This window comes from Canis lupus, unplaced genomic scaffold (genome assembly GCF_048164855.1).
Source record: "Canis lupus baileyi unplaced genomic scaffold, mCanLup2.hap1 Scaffold_279, whole genome shotgun sequence".
Lineage (NCBI taxonomy): Eukaryota > Metazoa > Chordata > Mammalia > Carnivora > Canidae > Canis > Canis lupus.
In genome coordinates this window covers 1-24007 of record NW_027326516.1, presented here as the reverse complement: position 1 = coordinate 24007, position 24007 = coordinate 1, and the positions used below count along the sequence as shown (strand labels likewise).

The following is a 24007-nucleotide window of genomic DNA, read 5'->3' as shown; positions in this document are numbered from 1 at the left end:
CCAGGGTTGAGGTCTCATCTGAACATTCAACTGAGGAAGGATCAAGGATCCACTTGCAAGTTCATGCAGGGGTAGTTGGCAGGATCCCACAGGTTTGAGGGATACTGGACTAAGGCCTTCATTTCCTAGCTGGCTGTTTCTTGCCTGGGTATTTCAGGTGTGACACTGAGCTTCATTCAATCCATCAAAGGAGAACATTTGCTCTTAGGGTGGAAGTTGGGATCTTTTGTAATCGAGTCATAGTAATCATATCCCTTCAATTTTAAGGTATTCTATTGTTTATAAGTAAGTTACTGAAAGTTAAGAGATTATTTACTGCTATGAATCCCAGGGGACAAAGATCATGTAGGAGTCATCTTAGAAGCTACCTACCACAGATACCTGATACAGAATAAGTACCTGCTAGCTTTTGATGTTTATGGTACTTAAGTTCAGTGACAGGTTGTTGAATGTGAAGTGGAAAGGGAAATAGCATCTTGGAAGCAGTATAATTACTTTAAGGCAGGTAAGAGATTATTGTATATTTGAGTTACTTGGAGAGGGCTGGTTTTGCTGAAGCATGAAGATATCATAGAGGAAAACACAGATAAGGTGGCTGAAAGGCACAGTTATCCAGAAAAGGATTTAGGACTTAATCCTGAGGAAATGGAAAGCTATTGAATTTTCTGCAGGGAAGTTACATGGTGAGATTTGAAAATATCACTTTGGCTACATTGTGTGAAGAACAGGGTTGGAAAGAAGCCCAAGTAGACACAGGAAGAACATTTCAGGGGATTTCACAATGGTCCAGGTGAGAGGTAATCATAGCTGGGATCAGCATGGTAGCAGTGGGAAAGATATTACAGTTATGTAATAAAAGAACATGGTGAATGAGATTAGGAGACAGAGGTGCAGGGTGGTGAAGAAGAAGCAAATGATGATCCCAAGTTCACCCTTTAAAGAACTACATGAGTGATGGCTTGTATACCACTGAAGGGAATATTGTAGAAAGAGCATATTTTAAGGGAAAAAATGACTTAAGCCTTGGAAATAATGAATTTTAAGTATCCTATGAGATACTTAAGGCTGTATGAGCTCATCTGCCAAATGCAGCTTTGAGAATTGAGGAGAGTCTAGGACAGCTCTGAAGTCCCTTATCCTTCAAGAGTTGCATAGAAAATCTTCTTCTAGAAAAGGAGAATGAGAAGAAATAACCAGAGCAATTGGAGAAAAATAAAGACTAATAGGAAAAGAATAGTAGTAGAAGTGATTAGTCAACTGTGTGAAGTAATTCAGAAAGGTCAGGCACTGGCAAATATCCAAAAAACTAGGTGACTCAGGGTTATTTATGACTTTGACACAAACAGTAGAAGGGCAAACAAGGAAGCTTAGTTGGATTGATTTGAGGAGAAAATGGGAAGAAACATGATAGAGGCTACAGATATAAACAATACATCTGAGAAGTTGCCTTTGAAGAAGTGGAGAGAAATACAGCATTATCTGAAGGGGAAGATGGACGAAACTGAAAGCTTTGTTTTGTTGCACTTGTTTAAAATAAAAGAGTTTGTGTCCATCAAACAGAGGTAGAAATTGACTAGCAGAGATGGGGGTGGGGGTTTTGGGTAATAAGAGAGTAGGATGAACTGATACATCAAGGTTCCTGAACAGGTGGTTATGTCTGTAACCCAAAGTACCAGTACAGGGGCTGGGATTAGAAAGAGGGCTGTTCCATTTGAACAGGGCAAAGAAAGAAAGGTTGTAGCCTTCTTCCCAATAGAATTATAGATTTGGTATTAGAACGTTGAATGTGCTCTGAAAGAATGGATTTTATTGCCTTATTAACAAACCGTTTTCCTTCAGGTGTTAGGTAGCCAAAGCATTTTAAATCCTTGCTCCTCCAGGTGTGGTCTTTAGACTAGCAATATCAGCATTACCTGTGAGCTTGTTAGAAAAGCAGAAACCCAGGCTCGACCCCAGACCTACCTTATCAAAATTGATTTTTAACAAGGTTCCCAGGTAATTTCTGCTTACTTCTTGAAGGACCTTTCCATAATCATATAATCATTATCATAAACACTGATGTAAAGCTGATTTTTATCATTACTACTAACAAGAGAGTTGAACATCTTGGTCCTTGACTGGAATCAAGGTGGTGGAAACACTCAGGATCACTTGGGAGTGGTCCTCTGTTAGGTTTGTGGAAACTATAGAATAAAGAACTTCTTTGATTTGCTTCTGACACATTTGAAGTTAGAGATCTATGGGTGAAAACGAAGTTTTTTTAAAAAAAATCAAAATAGCTTCCCCTGCTAAAAAGCTGAATGGAATTTAAGTTTAAGTGGTAACTAAGGTGCTAACCAGTGAGCTGAGAGGTGTGGGAGAACTAGAGGCCAATACATATGGGATCATAGAGTCTCAGAGTTGGAAAGATATCAGAGATGATCCAGTGCAAGTGCCCAGCCAGTGGGAGAGTCCCTTCTACATCACCCAGTCCTATAGCTTCTTTTACCTCCTCACTTCCACTCATGAGGAACTGACTTCATCAATAGGACCCGTTTTCAACATTAAAACCCAGTTGTTATCAGAGTTTTCTTTCCTTATTTTTAATACATATTTCCCTGGAATTTCCACCCACTGGGCCCAAAATTAGCCATCATAGGCTATAAAATTTTTAACTGAATCTCCTTGTTGCACAAAAACCCTGAATACGCTTTCCATGGGAGCTTCATCTATCCTAAGTCTTCTCTTGGTACTTTTCTTCAGATAGTCCCAATATGCACAGCTTCTGAAGTTCTCTTCATTCCAGCAATCTCCTTCAGGATGCAGAGCAATTTCCTAGTGTGCCAATGGGCAAAGCAATGCCTACCACATCATCTGACTAATGATGAATAATTAGAATATTAATTTTCCACGATCGATTTTTCTATTGCAGCTTAATATCACATGAACTCTTAGCAGCCATTTCACACCCTTGGTGTCTTTTGAAAACTTGTGATCAATTGAAATCCTCTGATTATTCTGTTTTCACATGAAGTGTTGCAAAAGTAGATGTTTCGACCCCTGCATGTGTGCTAGAGTGTGTGTTAGTCTCAGACCTCCCTGTGGGTCACTGGAGAGTCAAGGAGTGGTCGCAAAACTCACTCTGTTAAACTATAGCATGACTCTTATTATTTTGATGCCACATGTGAGGTATCAAAGACAACACCTTGTCCTCCTAAACATGTGCTCCTCTTCTAAAGAACAGCCTATTTATAAACTGGATCTTTTCAGAGGACCTGAGGTGACCAGGCTATTTACCTTTTAGAAGCTAATTTTTTAGTCACATCCTTCCCTTCTTCTTACGGAGTATGTACCCTGCAATCCCTACTTCCAACAATTAAATTCCTACCTAATTAATTTTCTTTCCTCACACTCAGGGTAACTGACTCTGGACTTTTTTTTTTTTTTTTTAAACAACTGGGCATGTCAAGAAACCCAACCCTCTCCACCAACCAGAGCTCCGCCTCTTCCCCAAGAGACCTGGAGTTGAAGGCCAAAGAGGGAGAGCCTGCTCCGTGGCAGGCTCTGTTGCTTTATGCAGTTGGACGGCCAAGGGTCACTCTAAAAATTGCTTCTGCTGGGGACTCATCAGGTGGCTGTTGGTGGCTCCCCACTGCATTTTCCTTCTTCTCCCTCGCTGTCTCTCTCAACACAGATTGCTTCCCAAGAGGAGCCTCCTGCTGAAAACTCATCATCACACATCCAGACGCCACTTCACACGGGAGGGTAAGGAGCTGGGGCCATGTTCTCCAATTCCTGTCTTCTAGATTCTAGGGTGCATATGGGTCTGTGGGTGGGAGAGGGTGGAGGTGTCTGTGTGCTCATGGTAGTGGAACTATATCACTGAGGCAGTCCATAGCGGGGCCACATTGCTCACGTTCTAGATTTGAAATTGGGAGCCAGAATACATTTTCTTGAAGTGTAAGGAATGCTATAGATCAGGAGAATATCATAGTAATAGAAACACACAGGGGGATGCCTTCGAAAAGTAAAATAGTTTGTTATTTCCACGAATAATTTTAAGTCTCTAGAGCCTAATGTATGTCTTTCTTCCTCTATAGATAAAAGGAGGGACAAAGTAAAATTCGTAGGTTTTGTTCACAAGGTTTAGAATTCCATCTTCATTTGTATCAGGAACCATGTCAAACAATTACTACTTGATACGTTTAGATGAAATACAATCAATCTCAACTCACTTGGTGGCACAAAAATCAGAGAACTCCTTGAGTTCCCAGGAATACTCCTATTGGTAAAATAGAACCTCCCCCTAGAAAGAGAACACATTTTTGATTTACCCATAAAACGAGTTTTGGTTCTCAGTGTGCGCCCATGGCTATCCCGACCTACGTTTTACATTAGGAGTGAAACGGTGCAGTGGAAAACCCCCCTCGACTTGGACTTAACTTAAAATGGCAAAGCAGCAGAAGCTGGAGTGTTTCTATTCCTGGCATCAGTGCTGATGAGCTGGGACAGATGCAGGGACTGGAATGTGACAGGATAGGGGGAGGGCGCAGCTGATTCGCCCCTTTGGCAAGGACACATTCTGGGATCCCAGCTCATTCTGGCATAAGAGTGACAGTGACACTTTAGCACACATGGCTTTTCAGCTTGCCCTGTGTAGAGTCTCTCCCAGGAGGCAAGGGTGGAAGGCAGCAGAAAAGAGAATGTTCTCAAATATAAAGTGACAATTCTTTTCTATAATCAGCTGTAGGAGATTTTCATCTGAGCGCTGTGTCGGGCCAGGAGGAGCTTCCTTCCAGTGTAATTCTTTCACAGGGACTTGCCCGCTCCTCAAAGAGAGTAGAATTATGTCACCATTCCTTGTCTGCACCATTCTCAGCCCAATGATTCTGGGTTTATTTTGGGTCATGGGTCTTTCTCAGAACCTCATGGAAGCTCTAGGCCTGCTCTACAGGAAAATACACATAAACACCCACGTATAATATGTTCCATAATATTCTAGAGATTTCCATGAAATTCATAGACTCCCTTGAAACCCAACCCAGAGCAGGGCTGCCAGATAAAATACAGAACACCCAAGCTACATTTGAATTTCAGATAAAGCACAAACCAGTTTTTTGTGTAAGTATGTCCCAAAATACTGCAGGAGATATACTTATTCTAAAATAGGATTCATGGTTGATCTGAAATTCAAATTTAACTGAACATCTTGTATTTTTATTGGCTAAATCTGGCAACCCAGACCCAGATGCATGCCTCCCAGGTGAAGAATTCCCTGTCCCAGTGGGTGTATCTGTATCTGATATATTTGATTCTAGGATTCTAGAATAAAACCATAGTGAGGGGAGAAAAGATAAAGGACCAGACTTTGACAATTCTGACACAAAGGTCAGCTGTTCATTCTTAAATCTTTGTAAAGTTTTAGAACTGAAAGGTACACATCTCCTCATCTGACAGATGGTTAAACTGAATTCCTAATTAGTTGATGTTTTGCCATAGGTCTATTCGATGGCTAAACCAAAAAGAACACAAAAACCCAATTTCCAGTTCTGTGACAACCAAAGAGACATTAACCTAAGAAACTACATCTCTAACCACCTCTCCCTAAAACATAAACACACAAAAGAGTAAGAAGAGAAAGAGCTGTTTTCCTGAAATTTCAACAAAACCCAAACCAAAAATTTTAGCACTGGATCTTGTGTCCTATATCTAATCTTGGTGAATGGAATTACAGTTAACTTTGTGTATAGTTTCTGTATACTTTACAGATAAAAGCCAGGCATAATCCTCTAGCTAAGTTGAATCATATGGAATATTTGTTTTGAAACAAAAATTGATAATTTCACATTCAACCCAATGCTTAAAAGGAAGCACATTATGTTCTGATTAACAAATTCATGCAGGATATCCTTGAACCTGTTTCTATTTTTGGCTTATCTGATTATTGGAGTTTTATATCTTTACTACCCATAACAGGATTAAGAACTCCAAAGGTTCTGTTCATCCTCAGATTTATTTTACACTCAAAAAATTTCAGTGTTCAGACTTACAAAGAATCATTTGATGTTCTCTATATCCAAATTTTTATTCTACAACCTCAGGTCCACCTCACCCAGTCTCTATCTTCTCATGCTGGAAAGAGCTAACTTTTTAACCTGCTACAGATTTTAACCTACCCTGGGCTGAAGGGAAGTGATGATGGAGGTCAAGACTCAATCTGGGTTTGCGTCTTCGCTCTGCTACAAATTGGACCCTTGCTTGACCTTGGATATGTCTTAAACTCTCTCTGAACCTCGATTTCATTTGTAAAATGAACATACTATAACCTATCTTTTTGGATTTCAGTGATGCTTAAACTTAAACAAAAAATCATGTAAAGTACTTCACCCAGGGCTCAGCACACAGTAAGTTCTCATTTAGTACATGCTAGTTACATAATTATTATTTTAATTAGAAAGTAAGGTAACAGTTTACAGTTAATACATAATACAGATTCATACTTGGTGATTTATATTTAGGAATAATTATTAACGTACTTAGATTTTTTTTTGTTTTTGTTTCTGTTTTAGTTTATTTCTTTTATTAAATAGTGGAATTGATAGTTCCAGGGATTTTGCTTCTCTATTTTCTTATTGTCTATACTATATTTATCTTTTTCATTGATTTGTATAGACTTTTTTTTTTTGCTTATTACAGCCTTATTTTTATTTTTATTTTTTTATTTTTTCCTTTTTTTTTTTATTGGTGTTGAATTTACCAACATACAGAATAACCCCCAGTGCCTGTCACCCAATCACTCCCACCCCCCGCCCTCCTCCCTTTCTACCACCCCTAGTTCGTTTCCCAGAGTTAGCAGTCTTTACGTTATGTCTCCCTTTCTGATATTTCCCACACATTTCTTCTCCCTTCCCTTATATTCCCTTTCACTATTATTTATGTTCCCCACATGAATGAGAACATATAATGTTTGTCCTTCTCCGACTGACTTACTTCACTCAGCATAATACCCTCCAGTTCCATCCACGTTGAAGCAAATGGTGGGTATTTGTCATTTCTAATGGCTGAGGAATATTCCATTGTATACATAAACCACATCTTCTTCATCCACTCATCTTTCGATGGACACCGAGGCTCCTTCCACAGTTTGGCTATTGTGGACATTGCTGCTATAAACATCGGGGTGCAGGTGTCCCTGCGTTCCATTGAATCTGTATCTTTGGGGTAAATCCCCAACAGTGTAATTGCTGGGTCGTAGGGCAGGTCTATTTTTAACTCTTTGAGGAACCATCACTTGCCATCAGGGAAATACAAATCAAAACCACAATGAGATACCACCTCACACCAGTGAGAATGGGGCAAATTAACAAGACAGGAAACAACAAATGTTGGAGAGGATGCGGAGAAAAGGGACCCCTCTTACACTGTTGGTGGGAATGTGAACTGGTGCAGCCACTCTAGATTTTTTGGAAAATACAAAAGACGATAAAAAATGTGACGGCTAAAAAAAAAAAAGTGACGGCTTACATGATTGCCCAGCTGTTTATCAGATGTCGAATACATGACACTGAGAGCCAAGATCTGTGGTGGGCAATGGGAGGAGAGTGTGGAGCTGCATCTCTGTTACCCTTCCACCTAGTTTTTAAAGGGCAGCTCTTCCAAGAATCCAAGAGGCTGTTCTGGGTAATCCTGGATGGAGCAGAGAGGGTAAGAGGCTATGGTGTCCATGCCAGAGAAAGAATTTTCTTTCTGGGCTTTTCTGCACAGGGTGAAGATAGTTTGGAAGCATATAGAGCCTTTCATAACCCTCTGCACACTGTGCAAAGTCTTTTCTTTCACCCAAAAATGGAAGGGACAGGAAAGGATTTACAGTGCCTCTAAATAGCTGCTCATCTCATTACACAACCTGCTTTGCTGTAGCTGGTCCTCTTTCCAGCGATTCCTGCTATGGTCGGGGCTGTGTGAAAAGTACAAGTTCTAGCTGTCTCAGGGAGTATGTGTAGTTCTTCCTTTCTTTGATCCCCAGGTGGGAGGGCTCCCCCACCCTGCAGGTCACTAGAGCTGGGTAGGAAGGAAGAATCAAGCCTGATGTGCTTTAAGAAAATGAAGAAACAGTTTTGAAACTCCCAGCCATGGGCACCTCAGCAAGGCTGTTCCTCCCCACACCGACCATGACTGCAACCAAAGCCCTGCCTCAGGTATGGTAGCCACGGTGATTGCCCTGCTACCAAGCCTGGAGAATCCCTGAGCAGCTGGCCACAAGGCACTTACTCAGTTTAAAAAGAAAAAAGCTTGAAAAAAATAACAATAGCTAAAAACCATCATCCAACTCTGAACTAATATATAATTGAATCAATAAGGATGGGATGCTTTCAAAATTTATTAACTTCTAGGTTATACTCTATATTACACATGAACATATATATATGCAACCTATTTTTATTTTTTATTTATTTCTATTTTCAAAATTTTTTTCCAACTCATTTTTAAAACACCTGTTCCTCACAGCCATGTTGTGGCCTATCACTGTGACCATCATCAGCAATCACTTACAATACGACCCAGGGCACATAAGTGAACATTTGTACAATTGTAGAAGAAACAGTGAGAGTTCTTGGCTTTAACTACACGTTCACATATGACCTAGTGACAGAATAGCATATTCTGTAAATATTCTATTCCTTCTCATCCCTCTTTGTTAGCCCATTTAATCAGCTCGAAGGCCCAACACTATGACCAAATGAGTAAATCAAAGAGGATTAAACTATCCCATTTTATCTTCACATATCTGCTCCTTAAGGCCACCCTTTTGCAACTTTCTCCCTTTAAAGCTATCCTTGGTCTTCATTTAAATGTGATTGTGTAAGTACACTGGTTGGCCAAGTGGCATGGTGAATGTGTGTGTGTGTGTGTGTGTGTGTGTAAGTGCTTGCACATGCATGGATATGCCCAGTGTAACATGCCTGTGTCTGTATTCCTCAGGAAGACCCCAGTGTGAGGGCTATGAAGAGTTGTTGAAGGCTTGTCAACCTGCCTGATAAGAATAGAGCCTCTTGGGGTTTGATCTGCAGTAATGAAGAAGCTAGTATTCTCTGCAGTAAGGCTCTGAGTTGCTGCCCTTACCATTCTTACTGGCCTGTACTCCTCCTCAAACTGAGAAAAACAGTGGCCAGAGCCCCATGCAGGGCTGACAAGGGAGGAGAGCATTTGTCAGCAGATAGCTCATGATCATCTCTACAGCCTAGAGAACAACATCAGAGCCTTGTCCAGCTTCGGAGGGGTGACTGATCCTCAGGCTCCTTGGAGGGGTCTGTGGTGTCCTGATTGGAGGAACAGGGCACAGACTAAGCCTCACCTCCAAGGTGCACACGTAGGAAAAAAATGTAGTGGCAGCTCTAGTCAAGAAAGATTGAATTTGCAACAATATCTGGGAAAATATGGCCACTAGGAAGTTGAACATAGGCTCTGGTTTCAGTGATCTCTTAAATGGTCTCCTGACTGTTCTTCTCTTTCTTGCCTCCCGTAGAGAGAGCTAAAGAAGCCAGTTATCTCTACAAAGTGATTTTGAGGGACCAAAAAGTTCTCTTATTTTAAAAATGTATATATTAAAATATTATTGAAAATATTAATTAATAGGGGCACCTGGCTGGCTCAGTTGGTAGAGCATGTGACTCTTGATCTCAGGATTGTGAGCTCAAGCCCCACACTAAATGTAGAGATTACTTTAAAATAAAATCTTTTAAAAATTAATTAATAATATTACAATCTAATTAATTAAATTAATTGATATTATTTACAATTTGATTGAAAGAATAAATAGTATATATATAATAAACAGCTGACTCTTCAACAACATGGGGTTTAGGGGCACTGACCTCCTGCATAATCAAAAATTTGTGTATAACTTTTGATTCCCCAAAAACTGAACTACTGCTATACACAATTTACTGGAGAGACAAACTCTTTATGCAGAGATGATTAAGGTCACACAGCATGTTAAGAGAATACTTCTTTTTTTTTTTTTTAAGAGAATACTTCTAACGAGCTCTTTGCAATAGCAACAAGAGGTGACTACAAAATTATTACACGGTATAGTATGTACTATAGTTACTTTTATGCAGTTATGACTTCATACTGTATCTTTACACTTGTTTACATTTCTCTAAACTACAAATGGTGTCATGCATGGTCTATAAGTATATGGGTAAGTTTTGATAAATTCTAAATTTTTAAAATAGATTTGTGTATATCTTATGGTAGTAAATAATAGACTAGTATCTGTGCACATTTTATGCATTCATGACATACCAAAATTTTTCTTAACTTTTTCAATATTTCTAGACTACCTGGGTTTGTCTGTAAATTTTCTCAAATTATTGCAAATCTCTGAAAAAATTTCCAATATGTTTATTGAAAAAACCATGTGTGTAAGTGGACCCACACAGTTCAAACTTGCACTGTTCAAGAGTCAAGTGTGTGGTATATGTGTGTGTGTGTATATGTATATATATACATGTATATATATATGTATATATATGAAATAAAAAGTGGCAACATGAAATAAGAGAAGGCCTAGAAGAAGTAATGATTTCACAAGGGCCTCAGGTTATCTTCTCTCTTCCTGGAGATTTCTTAATCCTTCTTGATCACATATGAATTTATTGAGTTCAAACCCTTTCCAGCATCCAACGTCCTGTATGTTTTGGCTTAATATGCCCTCCCACTGTCCCTCATGACTCAGCCATCTGAGTCTGCCCATACCATGCTGTGTCATGGCTCCCTGCTTCAGCATAAGGCATTTCCTCTACTTCTAATGACCTTATCCCTCCTATACACACTCCTGTTAAAATCCCTTTGTTTGGTACCAGAACCAATAAGACTCCTATTATCTGTGAACCTCCTCATCCCAACAACACTTCACCAAAATAACCCTTTAATTTTGCATTGCTTACATAACCTATAACCAAATGTCCCAAGTTTTCTAAACTCCCAAGGTTACCTTTATCCTTCATATCAAAATAAAAATAATCTGTTCCTCATCCTGTATAATTGCACAAATTCCATTTTTCTCCCTAGTATTTTCAGAACCCCTGGAAAATGTTCCTATTTTCCAGAAACCACCCTTGACCCCCCATTGTTATTTGCCATTTCTCATTCTGGGTCACTGTGTAAGCTTGTCCCATCTTGTCTCCTGCTCCTCATGATTGCTTTTCTAAAATGTGGCAGCTTTCTGATTCCCTTCACCTCAAGGCATAAACAAGTCACTTTTCTATTCCCAAAGAAACAGATAACAAGGGTGGTTGATTTTAATGAAAATGACTGAAATTTTTTTTTGATTTTTTTTTTTTAATTCACGGCATCCTAACCTAATACTTTTTTTTTTGAGTTTTTTTTTTTATTGGTGTTCAATTTACTAACATACAGAATAACCCCCAGTGCCCGAAAATGACTGAAATTTTTTGAACACTAGCTTCTTGCTGAATACTCTGCCAAATGCTGTATAGGCATTTTCTCATTAAGTTTTCATTTTCAACCCTATAGGCAGGCACCATTACTATCTTTGCTTTAGAGATAAGTCAGTGGAGACTCTAAGAGGTTAGGTAATCGATGATATAAGTAGCAGAGCTGGTATTTATGTTGCATTTTATTATCATTCAGTTTGAAATATTACCTAATTTCCCATGTGATTTCTTCTTTGGAACATGGCTTATTTATAAGTATATTGTGTAGTCTCCAGATCTGTGGTTTTCATAGTTTATTGTTACTAATTTCTAACTTAATTCCAGTATGATCAGAGAACACACTCTGCATGACTTCAGTGCTTTTAAATTTATGGAGACATATTTTGTAGTCCAGCATAGGTCCTGTGTTGGTGAGTGTACCATATACACTTGAACAGAATGTAGTCTGCAGTTGTTGGGTATAATGTTCTAGAAATATCAGTTAAGTCAGGGTGATTAATAATGTTCAGATAATCAATATCTTTATTGATTTTTGTTGTCTAGTAGTTTTGTCAGTGTCTGAGAGACGGTTATTAATATTTTAAATATAATTGAGGAACTGCCTATTTCTCCCTTCATTCTGTCACACTGTTTTGCCACACATAATTTTGAAGGTCTGTTCTTTGCACATATACATTTATATTTGTTATATCCTTGTGATGAGTTGACCTTCTTATCATTATGAAACTCCTTCTTCATCACTGGTAATTGTTTTTTTTCTTGAAATGTATTTCACTTCATATCCACACCAGTCTTCTTATGTCTACTATTTCCATGGTAAATCTTTTTGCACTCATTTATTTTTTACCTATCTGTTCTTTGTATTTATAGTGAGTCTTTTGTAGACAGCATATATTTGGGTCTTGCCTTTCTTATCCATTCTGAAAACCTGTGCCTTTTAATGACAATGTTTCACCCATTAACATTTAACATACTTGGTAATATAATTGGATTTAGGTTTACCATTAAATTATTTGGGCTATTTTGGTCCCCTCTAATTTTTGTCCCTCTGTTTTAACTTCCCTGCCCTCTTTTGAATTCCATTTACATTTACCTATTGGTTTTTCAGCTATAATTTGCATTCATTAAGTGATTCTTTTAGGGTTCTGCTGTCCATTACCATAGTCATCAGTCACATGTGGCTATTAAACACTTGAAGTTTAGCTAGTCCAAAATGAGCCGTGCTGTAAGTATAGAATACACCTATGTTTTAAAGACTTAGGATTAAAAATAATAATAATAAAGACTTAGGATTTAAAAAGTAAAATATCACATTAATAATCTTATACCACTTACATGTTGAAATAATATTTCGTATATATTAGGTTGAATAAACTTTATTATTAAGATTAGTTTCAAAAAAATTGAAAAAAAAAGATTAGTTTCACCTGTTTCTTTTTAACATTTTAATGTCACTACTGGAAACTTTTAATTGCATATGTGACTCTATTTCTATTGGACAGCAGTACTCTAAGATTACAATGTGCAAGGTTAAATTCTCTCATGTACAGAGCTAATATATACCACTTCACATAAAATATAGAAACCTTGCAACTGTATAGATTCACTTACCAACACCCCATCCTTTATGCTATAATTGTCATATGTGCTACATCTAGAAATGTTAGAAACCCCCTAAGACAAAGTTATCAGTTTTGCTTTGAAGAGTTATATGAATTTTAAAAAGGTTTAGAGGGGGAAAACATCTTTAATATGCATCCAGATATTTATTATTCCTGATGCTCTTCATTCCTTCCTGAAGATTTAAGGTTTCATTGAGTTTCCCCTTTTGGGATCTCTCTTTTCCAGAATTCCCAGCTCACTTTCCAGGGGATATAGTGGCCACAAACTGTCCTCTGATTCTTGGATGCAGTGACACTTTCTGGTGGAGTTGTAGCTGCCCTGTGAAGTACCAGTTGCAGTCTGTTCATAGGTGAAAAGCCCCCAACAAAACCGAAACCAAAACCCACCAAAAAACACTCCAAAATCTTGCAAGGATAGAGAGACTCATCCTATGCTATTTCTTTTTTTCCGACTCTTGACTCCTCTTCAAAATCATCCTGCTTTTTATACTCCCTGCCATCCCTTGGTAGTTTCTTCTACTTCTATCAACACCCCTCCAATCCACAGCCCCCAACTCTTACCCACTAGAGCTCTTTAAACTCAAACAGTCCTTCTTCAGAGGCTGGGTCTTCACAACAATACCATATGGTATTCCTAAAGTCAGAGAGTGAGCTAGTCCCAATTTATCAAACTTAATTAAGGATACTTGAGGATACCTTAATTAAGTGTGATATAAGAGAATAGCAATGTAGAAAAAGAAGATTTAAAAATCATATATTATTGCTTCTACAGTCCACCTTTGGATTCTTTTGGAATCCCTTGCTGGCCCTTTATCTCCTTAGCCCCATCATATTGCTATGTTATTAAGGCCAGACTCTCTTTTCTCCAGAAACCTCACAAGTACACCCTGTCCCTGGGACAAGAATGATTTAGTACAGTATACCAATTGCTAGAATAGTGAGACTGTTTTATACTGAGTTGGTAAATAGCCAAATAATCAGCCAAATAGTTGCTGCCCTGACCTCCCCCAAAACCTCTCACCCCACCATCCTTTCTGAGAAGACCCTGGGCCCCACTATTATCCAGCAGCTGAAGACTTACACAGAGTACTCCAGGGAAGCCCCTGGAACCCAGCTCTGGAACTGTGGCCTATGAATCCATACTACTTAGTAGGTGTCCTGCTTTATCAGTTGCTGAATATCTTTAATACCACCCCATATGCTACCAATGCAAAGAGTAGTTGCCCCTTATCCACAGGGGATACCTTCCAAACCCGCGCCTCATGATGTCTAAAACTGCAAATAGTACTGATGCTTATATATACTATGTTTTTCCTATGCATATATACCTGTGATAAAGTTTATTTTATAAATTAGACATAGTGAGAGATTAACAACAATAACTAATGATAAAACAGATCAATATAACAACATATTGTAATCAAAGCTATGTGAATGTGATATCTCTCTCAAAATATCTTATTGTGCTGTACTCACTCTTCTTCTTTTGGTAATGTGAGATAACAAAATGCCTACATGATGAGATGAAGTGGGGTGAATGACTGGGGCCTTGAGATGTAGTGTTAGGCTACTATTGACCTTCTGGTGATATGTCATAAGGAGGATCATCCGCTTCCTGACCACAGGTTGACCATGGGTAAACTGAAACTGAGGACAGAGAAACCACAGATAAAAAGGAGGCTGCTATAATCATTTAATGATAGATAAACAGAATATTTAACATTTCAATCTAAAACATTCATGTTAGTCCTCAAGTTCAAGATTTCCTTCAAAATAATGAGTGGTTATAAGCCGTATGTCTACATGAATAAAAACTACTCCAAAGGGATTCTTCTAGGAAAAATAGACAAGGCTTTTCCCAAAGACACATCGGTGCTTCTACTCCGGATGGTAGAAACCGATATTTAAAAAAAAAAAAAAAAAAAAAAATTTTTTTTGCTGTGCTTGCCTAGTTACTTGTTACCATTTTGTACTTGTCATGTCTTGTTTGTCTTATATTACTTACATATTGTATTACTCCATCATTCCCAGCACAGTGCCGCCCACACAGCAGTAGGTGTCTGATAACTGCTTGCTGAACAAACTCTTTAAAATTTTCCCCAGAAAAATCCATCACGGGGCCATTTACCACTAAGTCAAATGCATTTGAAGACTAAACTGATGGTGGGTTGAAAATCTATTTCACCAGGTAAGGATGCATCTGGCATTGGTTGCAAGAATGAGGGAGGACAGATGTGCTGTAGTTTGTAAACAAGTATAAATATGAATATTACAATCTGAGCTTAATGAGGAAGACAAAAGTCCTGGCAAAGAGATAGATCTCTGTTTCCTACCTACTTGCTATGCTTCTTCCACATGGAAAGGAATAAGACAAACACAATAGAACTGTTATGGAATTTTTAAACATACATTCTGGTAATTAAATTGAAAGGCCTTTCAAGGGGAATCAAATCCAAGTTTTACCCTTCAGGATAAACTCAAGAGTGTGACTTAAAAGAGACACATACACACACCCCTCAAAAAACTATGAAATGCCTAACTACCTAAATGTCCATCAGCTGAAATCAAGAGTCAGATGCTTAACTGGCTGAGCTACCCCCAGGAGTTTTAAAATTACAAATTTAATTTCCCTAATACTTACAGGGCTATTCAAATTATCTATTTTATATTCAGTGAGTTATAGTTTATATGGGTTTGTTTGGTTGGTTTTTTTGTTTTGTTTTGTTTTGAGAAATTGGTCCAGAAGAATGGCGTAAGTTTTATACATCTTTAGTATGGGATGCTCTGCAAGTATTGGGGAGAATGATGTAAATTTATGTGTGTACTGATATGGTAGGACATACATAAGTTACTGTTTGGTGAAAAAAGCGAACTGCTGAATAATAAAGCATAAACATGCTTTGATCTAAGTTCGCATATAGTGGTATGCTGGAGCTGACTTGTACTGGTTCATGAGAGCCAACTGTTATGTTTTCAGGAATTTGACAGGCTGGTTGTTAAGGAGTAAATAGTTTAAAATCAGCTATAATGAGTACATTTGCACCAAAGAAATTCACACCTGACAAATAAGGGCTCCCCTCCACTTAGCTGGTTTATCGGCACACCACTGCTCAAAAATTAATTGTTGTTGTCCCTTATTAATTAATTGTTGGAGTTAGTATAAGAATATCCAATTATCTGGAATAATATATACCAAATTGTGAGTTGTTGATTTACACAGACTGATTTTGTAATCTTAAAAATGAAAAAAATACAAGGGTAATCTCACAAAAAAAGTGAATGCTACATGCTGTAAATAAAATCCACTGAAGTTTCCTCAATAAGTTAAAAACAGAGCAACCCTACCACCCAGCAATTGCACTATTGGGTAATTACCCCAAAGAATGAACAAAGGGGCACCTGCACCCCAATGTTCATAGCAGCAATGTCCACAGTAGCCAAACTGTGGAAGGAGCCAAGACGTCCTTTGATAGATGAATGGATAGAAGATGTGGTCTGTATATATATATATACAATGGAATAGTACTCAGCCTTCAGAAGAGACAAATACCTACCATTTGCTTCAATGTGGATGGAACTGGAGGGTATTATGCTAAGTGAAATAAGTCAAGAAAGACAATTATCATATGGTTTCACTTATATGTGAAATATAAGAAATAGTGCAAGGGACCATAAGGGAAGGAGGGGAAACTGAATGAGGAAAGTCAGAAAGGAAGACAAATCATGAGAGACTCTTAACTCTGGGAAACAAACTGAGGGCTGCTGAAGGGGACGTGGCGGGGATGGGATAACTGGGTGACAGGTGTTAAGGAGAGTATGTGATGTGATGAGCACTGAGCATTATATGCAACTGATGAATTATTGAAAACTACATCTGAAACTAATGATGTACTACATGTTGGCAAATTGAATTTAAATTTAAAAAAGAGGGAAAAAACAAAATAAAATCTATTTTTAAAGTCCAGTTACAATATCTTCTAATGACTATGCTCAATATTTTGAAAAAATCTAAAGCAGTTTAATCAATGATATTTTAAGGGCTAAACTTAATATATTTCAAGTCTGTTTAATACTAAAGCTGCTCAGAGCCACCTTAACCACTTCACACAGGTTTAAAAACTGCTTCAACGATTGGGCGCCCTGGTGGCTCAGTTGGTTAAGCATCCAACTCTTGGTTTTGGCTCAGGTCATAATCTCAGAGTCCTGAGACTGAGCCTCATGTTGGTCTCCAAGTTGAGTATGGAATCTGCTTGAGATTCTCTCTCTCTCCAACCCTCTTCTCCTCCCCTGCTCCCTCGCTCATGCTTGCTCTGTCTCTCTGTCTCAAAACAAACAAACAAACAACTGGTTCAAATATTTATAACATTGATAATGGAAAGTGGTTACTATCCATATAAATATATCTTTATGAGGATATATCTCTAGATTTAGATTTAATGTCAAAGCAAAGACTATCAATCATACTCCCATCAACGATGTATGGGAGTACTATCTGATATTGTGAATATCAAAAAATATTTTAACCATCTTAAGCAATGTATCCACAAAGCAATAAAAAGGATCTCTGTAGGGCAGCCCTGGTGGCTCAGCGGTTTAGCGCCACCTTCAGCCCAGAGCATGATCCTGGAGACCTGGGATCTAGTCCCACATCGGGCTCCCTGCATGGAGCCTGCTTCTCCCTCTGCCTGTGTCTGTGCCCACTCTGCCCCCCGCCCCCCGTGTCTCTCATGAATAAATAAATAAATATCTTAAAAAAAAAAAAGGATCTCTGTATTTCAGTTGACATCTCTCTGACTATAATTAGTTTAGCTTTAAGAAATGTATTTGTCAACTATTTGTATTTAATTTTTGTGAACAACCTAGTTAACTAGTCACAGTCTTTGATAACTTTCAATTGGATTACCTTTCCCTTATTAATTAATTGTTGGAGCACTTTAGACGTCATGTCTATTACCCTTTTATCTGTCAAGAATGTCACAAACATTTTTCACTATCAGTTGCTTCTCTTTTAAATAGTTGGTGTTGTTTTATAGAAGTTTTCTTTTTTTCTTTTCTTTTTTTTATTCAGATATTTCCGTCTTTTCCCCTAGGGCTTCTGGATTTTGGGTTATACTTAAGAGCACCTTTCCTACCCTAAATTTTTTTTTAAGATTTTATTTATTTATGACACACACATGCAGAGAGAGAGAGAGAGAGAGAGAGAGAGGCAGAGACACAGGCAGAGGGAGAAGCAGGCTACACGCAGGGAGCCCGATGTGAGACTCGATCCCGGGTCTCCAGGATCATGCTCTGGGCTGAAGGCTGCGCTAAACCGCTGAGCCACCCGGGCTGCCCCCTACCCTAAAATTAAGACAAAAATCTACTTGTGTGTATGTGTGTGTGAGCATGATTTAGAGATTTCATCCATCTAGAAGTTATTTCAGTGACTATGTAGAATAGAAATCAGTTGAACCAAAGTATCATTACAAGTTCGTACCCACTGATTTTTAAATTCCACATTTATCCTAATATGTATATTTTTTACATGGGTTCCTGAATTTTAGTATTTTTTTTTTTTAGGAAAACTTCAAAGGGGTTATAATTCACCTTTTCAGGAGGGTAAACTAAGCCCCTTCGAATGATGCTTAACTTCTATAATTGCTGTACAGCTAGATCAGAGAATATTTGATCGCTTCTGCTATGTAAAATTAGTTGGCAGTACAGCAATTGAGAGGTCTCATTTGATAATATAAATCTTTCTAGAATTGTCTTCAATGCTTGATGCTGAAGTAAACCATCCATAAAATGTGCATCTAGTTTAATGTGAGTCTTTAAAACCACTTTGAGGTTTAATCTACGTTATGCCATTTAAAAACTATTATGAAAAAGAACAGTTTCTCAATGTAGCATTTCGAAGTCTAAAGTGCTGTCAAAATAAAACCATGCCTTCTTTTTTTTTTTTTTTTTTTAGCAAGACCTTGCCTGTGACAGTGTGTCTGCCAACATGGCCCCCAAAAAGAAGACTGTCAGAAAGAACAAAGGAGATATCAATGAGATGACCATAATCGTAGAAGACAGCCCCCTAAACAAACTAAATGCTTTGAATGGGCTCCTAGAAGGAGGCAATGGCCTTAACTGCATTTCTTCAGAATTAACAGATGCTTCTTATGGTCCCAACCTCTTGGAAGGCTTGAGTAAAATGAGGCAGGAGAACTTCCTTTGTGACCTAGTCATTGGCACCAAAACCAAATCCTTTGATGTTCACAAGTCAGTGATGGCTTCGTGCAGTGAATACTTTTACAACATCCTAAAAAAAGACCCATCTACCCAAAGGGTGGATCTCAATGATATCTCGCCGCCAGGCCTGGCTACTGTTATCGCCTATGCCTACACTGGAAAGCTGACTCTCTCCTTGTATACAATAGGAAGCATTATTTCAGCTGCTGTTTATCTTCAGATCCATACCCTTGTAAAGATGTGCAGTGATTTTCTGATACGAGAGATGAGTGTTGAGAATTGCATGTACGTTGTTAACATTGCTGAAACATATTCCCTGAAAAATGCAAAAGCAGCAGCCCAAAAGTTTATCCGGGATAACTTCCTGGAATTTGCAGAATCAGATCAGTTTTTGAAACTTACCTTTGAGCAAATTAATGAACTTCTTATAGATGATGACTTACAGTTGCCTTCTGAAATAGTAGCATTCCAGATTGCAATGAAATGGTTAGAATTTGACCAAAAGAGAGTGAAACACGCTGCAGATCTTCTGAGCAATATCCGCTTTGGTACCATCTCTGCACAGGACCTGGTCAATTACGTTCAGTCTGTACCCAGAATGATGCAAGATGCTGATTGTCACAAACTTCTTGTAGATGCAATGAACTACCACTTACTTCCGTATCATCAAAACACATTGCAGTCTCGGCGCACGAGAATCCGCGGGGGCTGTCGAGTCCTTGTCACTGTTGGGGGACGTCCAGGCCTTACTGAGAAGTCCCTTAGTAGAGACGTCCTGTACAGAGACCCTGAAAATGGATGGAGCAAGCTTACAGAAATGCCAGCCAAGAGTTTTAATCAGTGTGTGGCAGTGATGGACGGATTTCTTTATGTGGCTGGTGGCGAAGACCAGAATGATGCAAGAAATCAAGCCAAGCATGCAGTCAGCAATTTCTGCAGGTATTTGATCCTTTATTAGGAACTGAAATGGTTCAATATTATGAGGAAATTGCTCTGAAATAGAAGTAAATGAGTCCTGCCTGTTAGCTTAGTTCACAGGCTCAGTGAATCAATAATAATAATAATAATAATGCCACATGACATATATACAACAGTTCACACTGCATAAAGTATATGTGTATATAAAAGGCACTCTAGATTTCTGAATAAGCCTATGAAATGAGCTCGGAAGATGTAGTTATTCTGATTTTACATGTGAGAAATCTCATGCCCATGGAAGTCATACCACAAGTGATATACTAGTAAGGTGCCCTTCACAGTACACTGTTTTTCTGAAAAGAAACTGGATACAAACTTAGTTTTTAACACTAGGTGGTAAGAAAGATCAAAATAACACAAAATTTCTTTATAGTGACTGTTACTGATGACTGTCAGATTCGTAATTGGCAACTACAATGAGATCATTAAAAATGTGGCAGGTAATTAACTCTAAATATTTTTTTGAAGACTGGATACTATAAAAAAATGTCAATATCTTTGATGCATGCAGAAACAGCAAAGGTATAATATAGCCTTCAGAAAATGGAATTCAAATGCCATGTCATTTGTGTATATTTATAATAAAAACACTTTCATATATATGAAATGTCAGAAAGTCATGCTTATTATATCAGGGTAGGAGCACAAAGTCAAACATAACTAATGAGCAAAATCTGAAAATTTATAAAGTATATCATGAAAAATATTCTTTATTATTTCATTATATGTCTATGTGTCATTTAAATGAATCCAAACAATTAAGTGATTTTTGCCCTTTAATTTATAAGTATGGTTAAGTTTCGATTCGGTGGTTAAATGGGACAAAAATGAAGGAACATCAAACTAATGCAGGGAGGTCTGTATTTACAATACTTTGGAACTAGGTAAACAGTTGAAACAGGTTTTTTTTTTTTTAAGATTTTATTTACTTGTGCATGAGAGAGACAGAGAGAGGCAGAGACATAGGCAGAGGGAGAAGCAGGCTCCGTGCAGAGAGCCGTTTGTGGGGATGTGATCCCAGGACCCCCGGGGATAAGGACCCCAGCCAAAAGGAGGATGCTCAACCACAGATCCACCCAGGTGCCCCCTGAGATAGGTTTTCTATGACTGCTTATTTTCCTCCTGCTGATAACTCTGTTAAGTATTCAAGTAAATTTTTGCAGTATTGTTTTCAGTGCTTATGGTACAATAACTGTTATGTAGGACACTGAAAAATATATCTCTCAACTACAAAATCTTATCTACTAATAAGTGCTAGAAAATAGAGAAATATCAACAGTTAAGCCTCTGTTGATGCTTTTGGACATGAGTTCCACTGATCTCATTCTAAGCGGATGATAGGAGACTTGGTGGAGTGACTTAGCTTTCCTGTCCCAGTGGCCAGGCCAAGTGTCTGAATGAGGAAGTGTCTGCACCAATTGGAGAAATCCAATTAGCCAAGCCCTATCTTAATGAAGCGCTAAGAGTGAGCCAGGGGATGGCTGGTGTCTGAAGATATGTGGAACTGACTTAAGTGTGATTGCCACAGATACCCCGCTGCAGGGCAGCCCGGGTGGCTCAGCGGTTTAGCGCCCGCCTTCAGCCCAGGGCGTGATCCTGGAGACCAGGGATCGAGTCCCGCGTCGGGCTCCCTGCGTGGAGCCTGCTTCTCCCTCTGCCTGTGTCTCTTCCTCGTTCTCTCCCTCCATGTCTCTCATGAATGAATAAATAAAATAAAAAAATAATAATAAAAAGTACATGCAGTCTTTAAAAAAAAAAAAGGTACCCAGCTGCCACCGCCTCCCCGACAAGCGCATCTCAGAAATCCTCCCCGATGATGGAGAGAGTACGGAGCATGGAAAAAAGAGGGACTGCAAAGGTCGGTCTCTGCGGGGACCTGTCCGAGCGGCCCCATAAAGGCTTCATAGTTAGGAGGAGGGGGAGTCGCCCATGCCCGCTTTGCGCCTATCCAGGTATCCAGGTATCCAGGTGCCACCCCTCCCCTCCCCCCCCCCCCCCGCCCCGGCCGAGGGAAAGAGCAGCCTCCAGGTGAGGGTGCGGGGCCGCGCCCCGGTGTGCGGTGTGCGGGGTCCCGAGGGTTCCCTGGCTGCCGCCGACAAGGCTGTCACGCTTGCTCTGCCGTTTGCAGATTCGACCCCCGCTTCAACACCTGGATACACCTGGCCAACATGAACCAGAAGCGCACGCACTTCAGCCTGAGCGTGTGCGACGGGCTCCTGTACGCCGCGGGCGGCCGCAACGCCGAAGGCAGCCTGGCCTCGCTCGAGTGCTACGTGCCCTCCAGCAACCAGTGGCGGCCCAAGGCGGCCCTGGACGCGGCGCGCTGCTGCCACGCGAGCGCGGTGGCGGGCGGCCGGCTGCTGGTGACCGGCGGGTACGTGGGCAGCGCGTACTCGCGCTCCGTGAGCGCCTACGACCCGGCCGGCGACGCGTGGCAGGAGCTGGCGGGCCTGAGCACGCCGCGGGGCTGGCACTGCGCCGTGGCGCTGGGCGACCGCGTGTACGTGATGGGCGGCAGCCAGCTGGGGCCGCGCGGGGAGCGCGTGGACGTGCTGGCGGTGGAGCGCTACAGCCCCGCCACGGGCCAGTGGAGCTCGGCCGCGCCGCTGCCCGTGGGCGTGAGCACGGCGGGCGCCGCGGCGCTGCACGGCCGCGCCTACCTGCTGGGAGGCTGGAACGAGGGCGAGAAGAAGTACAAGAAGTGCATCCAGAGCTTCAGCCCCGAGCTCAACGAGTGGACGGAGGACGACGAGCTGCCCGAGGCCACCGTGGGCGTGTCCTGCTGCGCCCTGTGCATGCCCAGCGGCGCCCCCCGCGAGTCCCGGGCCAGCTCGGTGTCCTCGGTGCCCGTCAGCATCTGAGGCCGGGCGGCCGGGCGTGACCTGCCTCGGCCGTGTCCGGCGGTTTTGCGTTTTTTATTTTTCTTTTTTTTTCTTTTTTTTTTTTTTTGATTTTTTTGAAGCCGGCTGCAGAGCCCTGGCAACAAAGGAAAGACCCTTTATTTGAGCGGCCACTGGGTGGCAGGCAGAATTCGTTGTGGGCCCTCGTTCCACCGGCCGTTCCCCTCATGCACAGCGGTCACACCCACATCTGACAGTTTTCATCTACACTGTAGCACACGTGAAGCTTATGGAAGCAGCTTCATGTACCAGAGTTTCTCTTCCTCCCTCTCCTTTTTTCTTTAGCACGTCAAAAAGTCCACCCATAGCCTTTATTTGTTCAGGAGAGACACAGAGACACAGGCAGGGGGAGAAGCAGGCTCCATGCAGGGAGCCCGACGCGGGACTCGAACCCGGGTCTCCAGGGTCACGCCCTGGGCTGAAGGCGGCGCTAAACCGCTGCGCCACCCGGGCTGCCCGCTCTTAGCTTTTAAGGTAGCAGCCCATCTCTAGCCACAAAGACTTACTTCTATATTTAAGTGCAGTTTCTTTTCCTAGACGTGACCGAGTGGAGAACACTGAAAGGCATCCCATGACCCATGATAAAGTCATAAAGCTTAAAACAAAGTTTGACTGGAAGGTAACGGGGATCCCCCGCCCTGGGACTGTCACACTGCTCCCTTTGATTTATCCCTTATTCTTTTCTTCCTCTGTGCCCCAGTCCCCAGGGTATTTGCTATCAAAAAAAGATGCTGCTCACAGAGAAGAAACTAACTACTAGTCATTGAGTGTATGGTGTAAATTTAGGTCATTTTGTTGTTTCTCCTAGAAGTATTTGGAATTTAACCTTTGTCCCCTGTTAAACAAACAGCAA

At 40.3% G+C, this 24007-nt stretch overlaps 1 protein-coding gene across 2 annotated transcripts in view; it reads left to right on the top strand.

Moving 5' to 3' along the window:
• The window catches only part of LOC140629855 (kelch-like protein 31), a 45616-nt gene extending 21770 nt beyond the window's left edge, over window positions 1-23846 (top strand). Inside the window, exons 1-3 of one of the 2 annotated variants that reach the window (XM_072819355.1) lie at window positions 3418-3744; window positions 19011-20215; window positions 22383-23846. In XM_072819355.1, coding sequence (XP_072675456.1) covers window positions 19044-20215; window positions 22383-23115 — 1905 coding nt within the window. In that variant the 5' untranslated portion in view covers window positions 3418-3744; window positions 19011-19043 and the 3' untranslated portion in view covers window positions 23116-23846. Of the gene's footprint in view, window positions 1-3417; window positions 3745-19010; window positions 20216-22382 lie in introns of those variants that run through there. The other variant, XM_072819356.1, reaches the window with a different exon arrangement.
• Window positions 23847-24007: the final 161 nt, after the last annotated feature.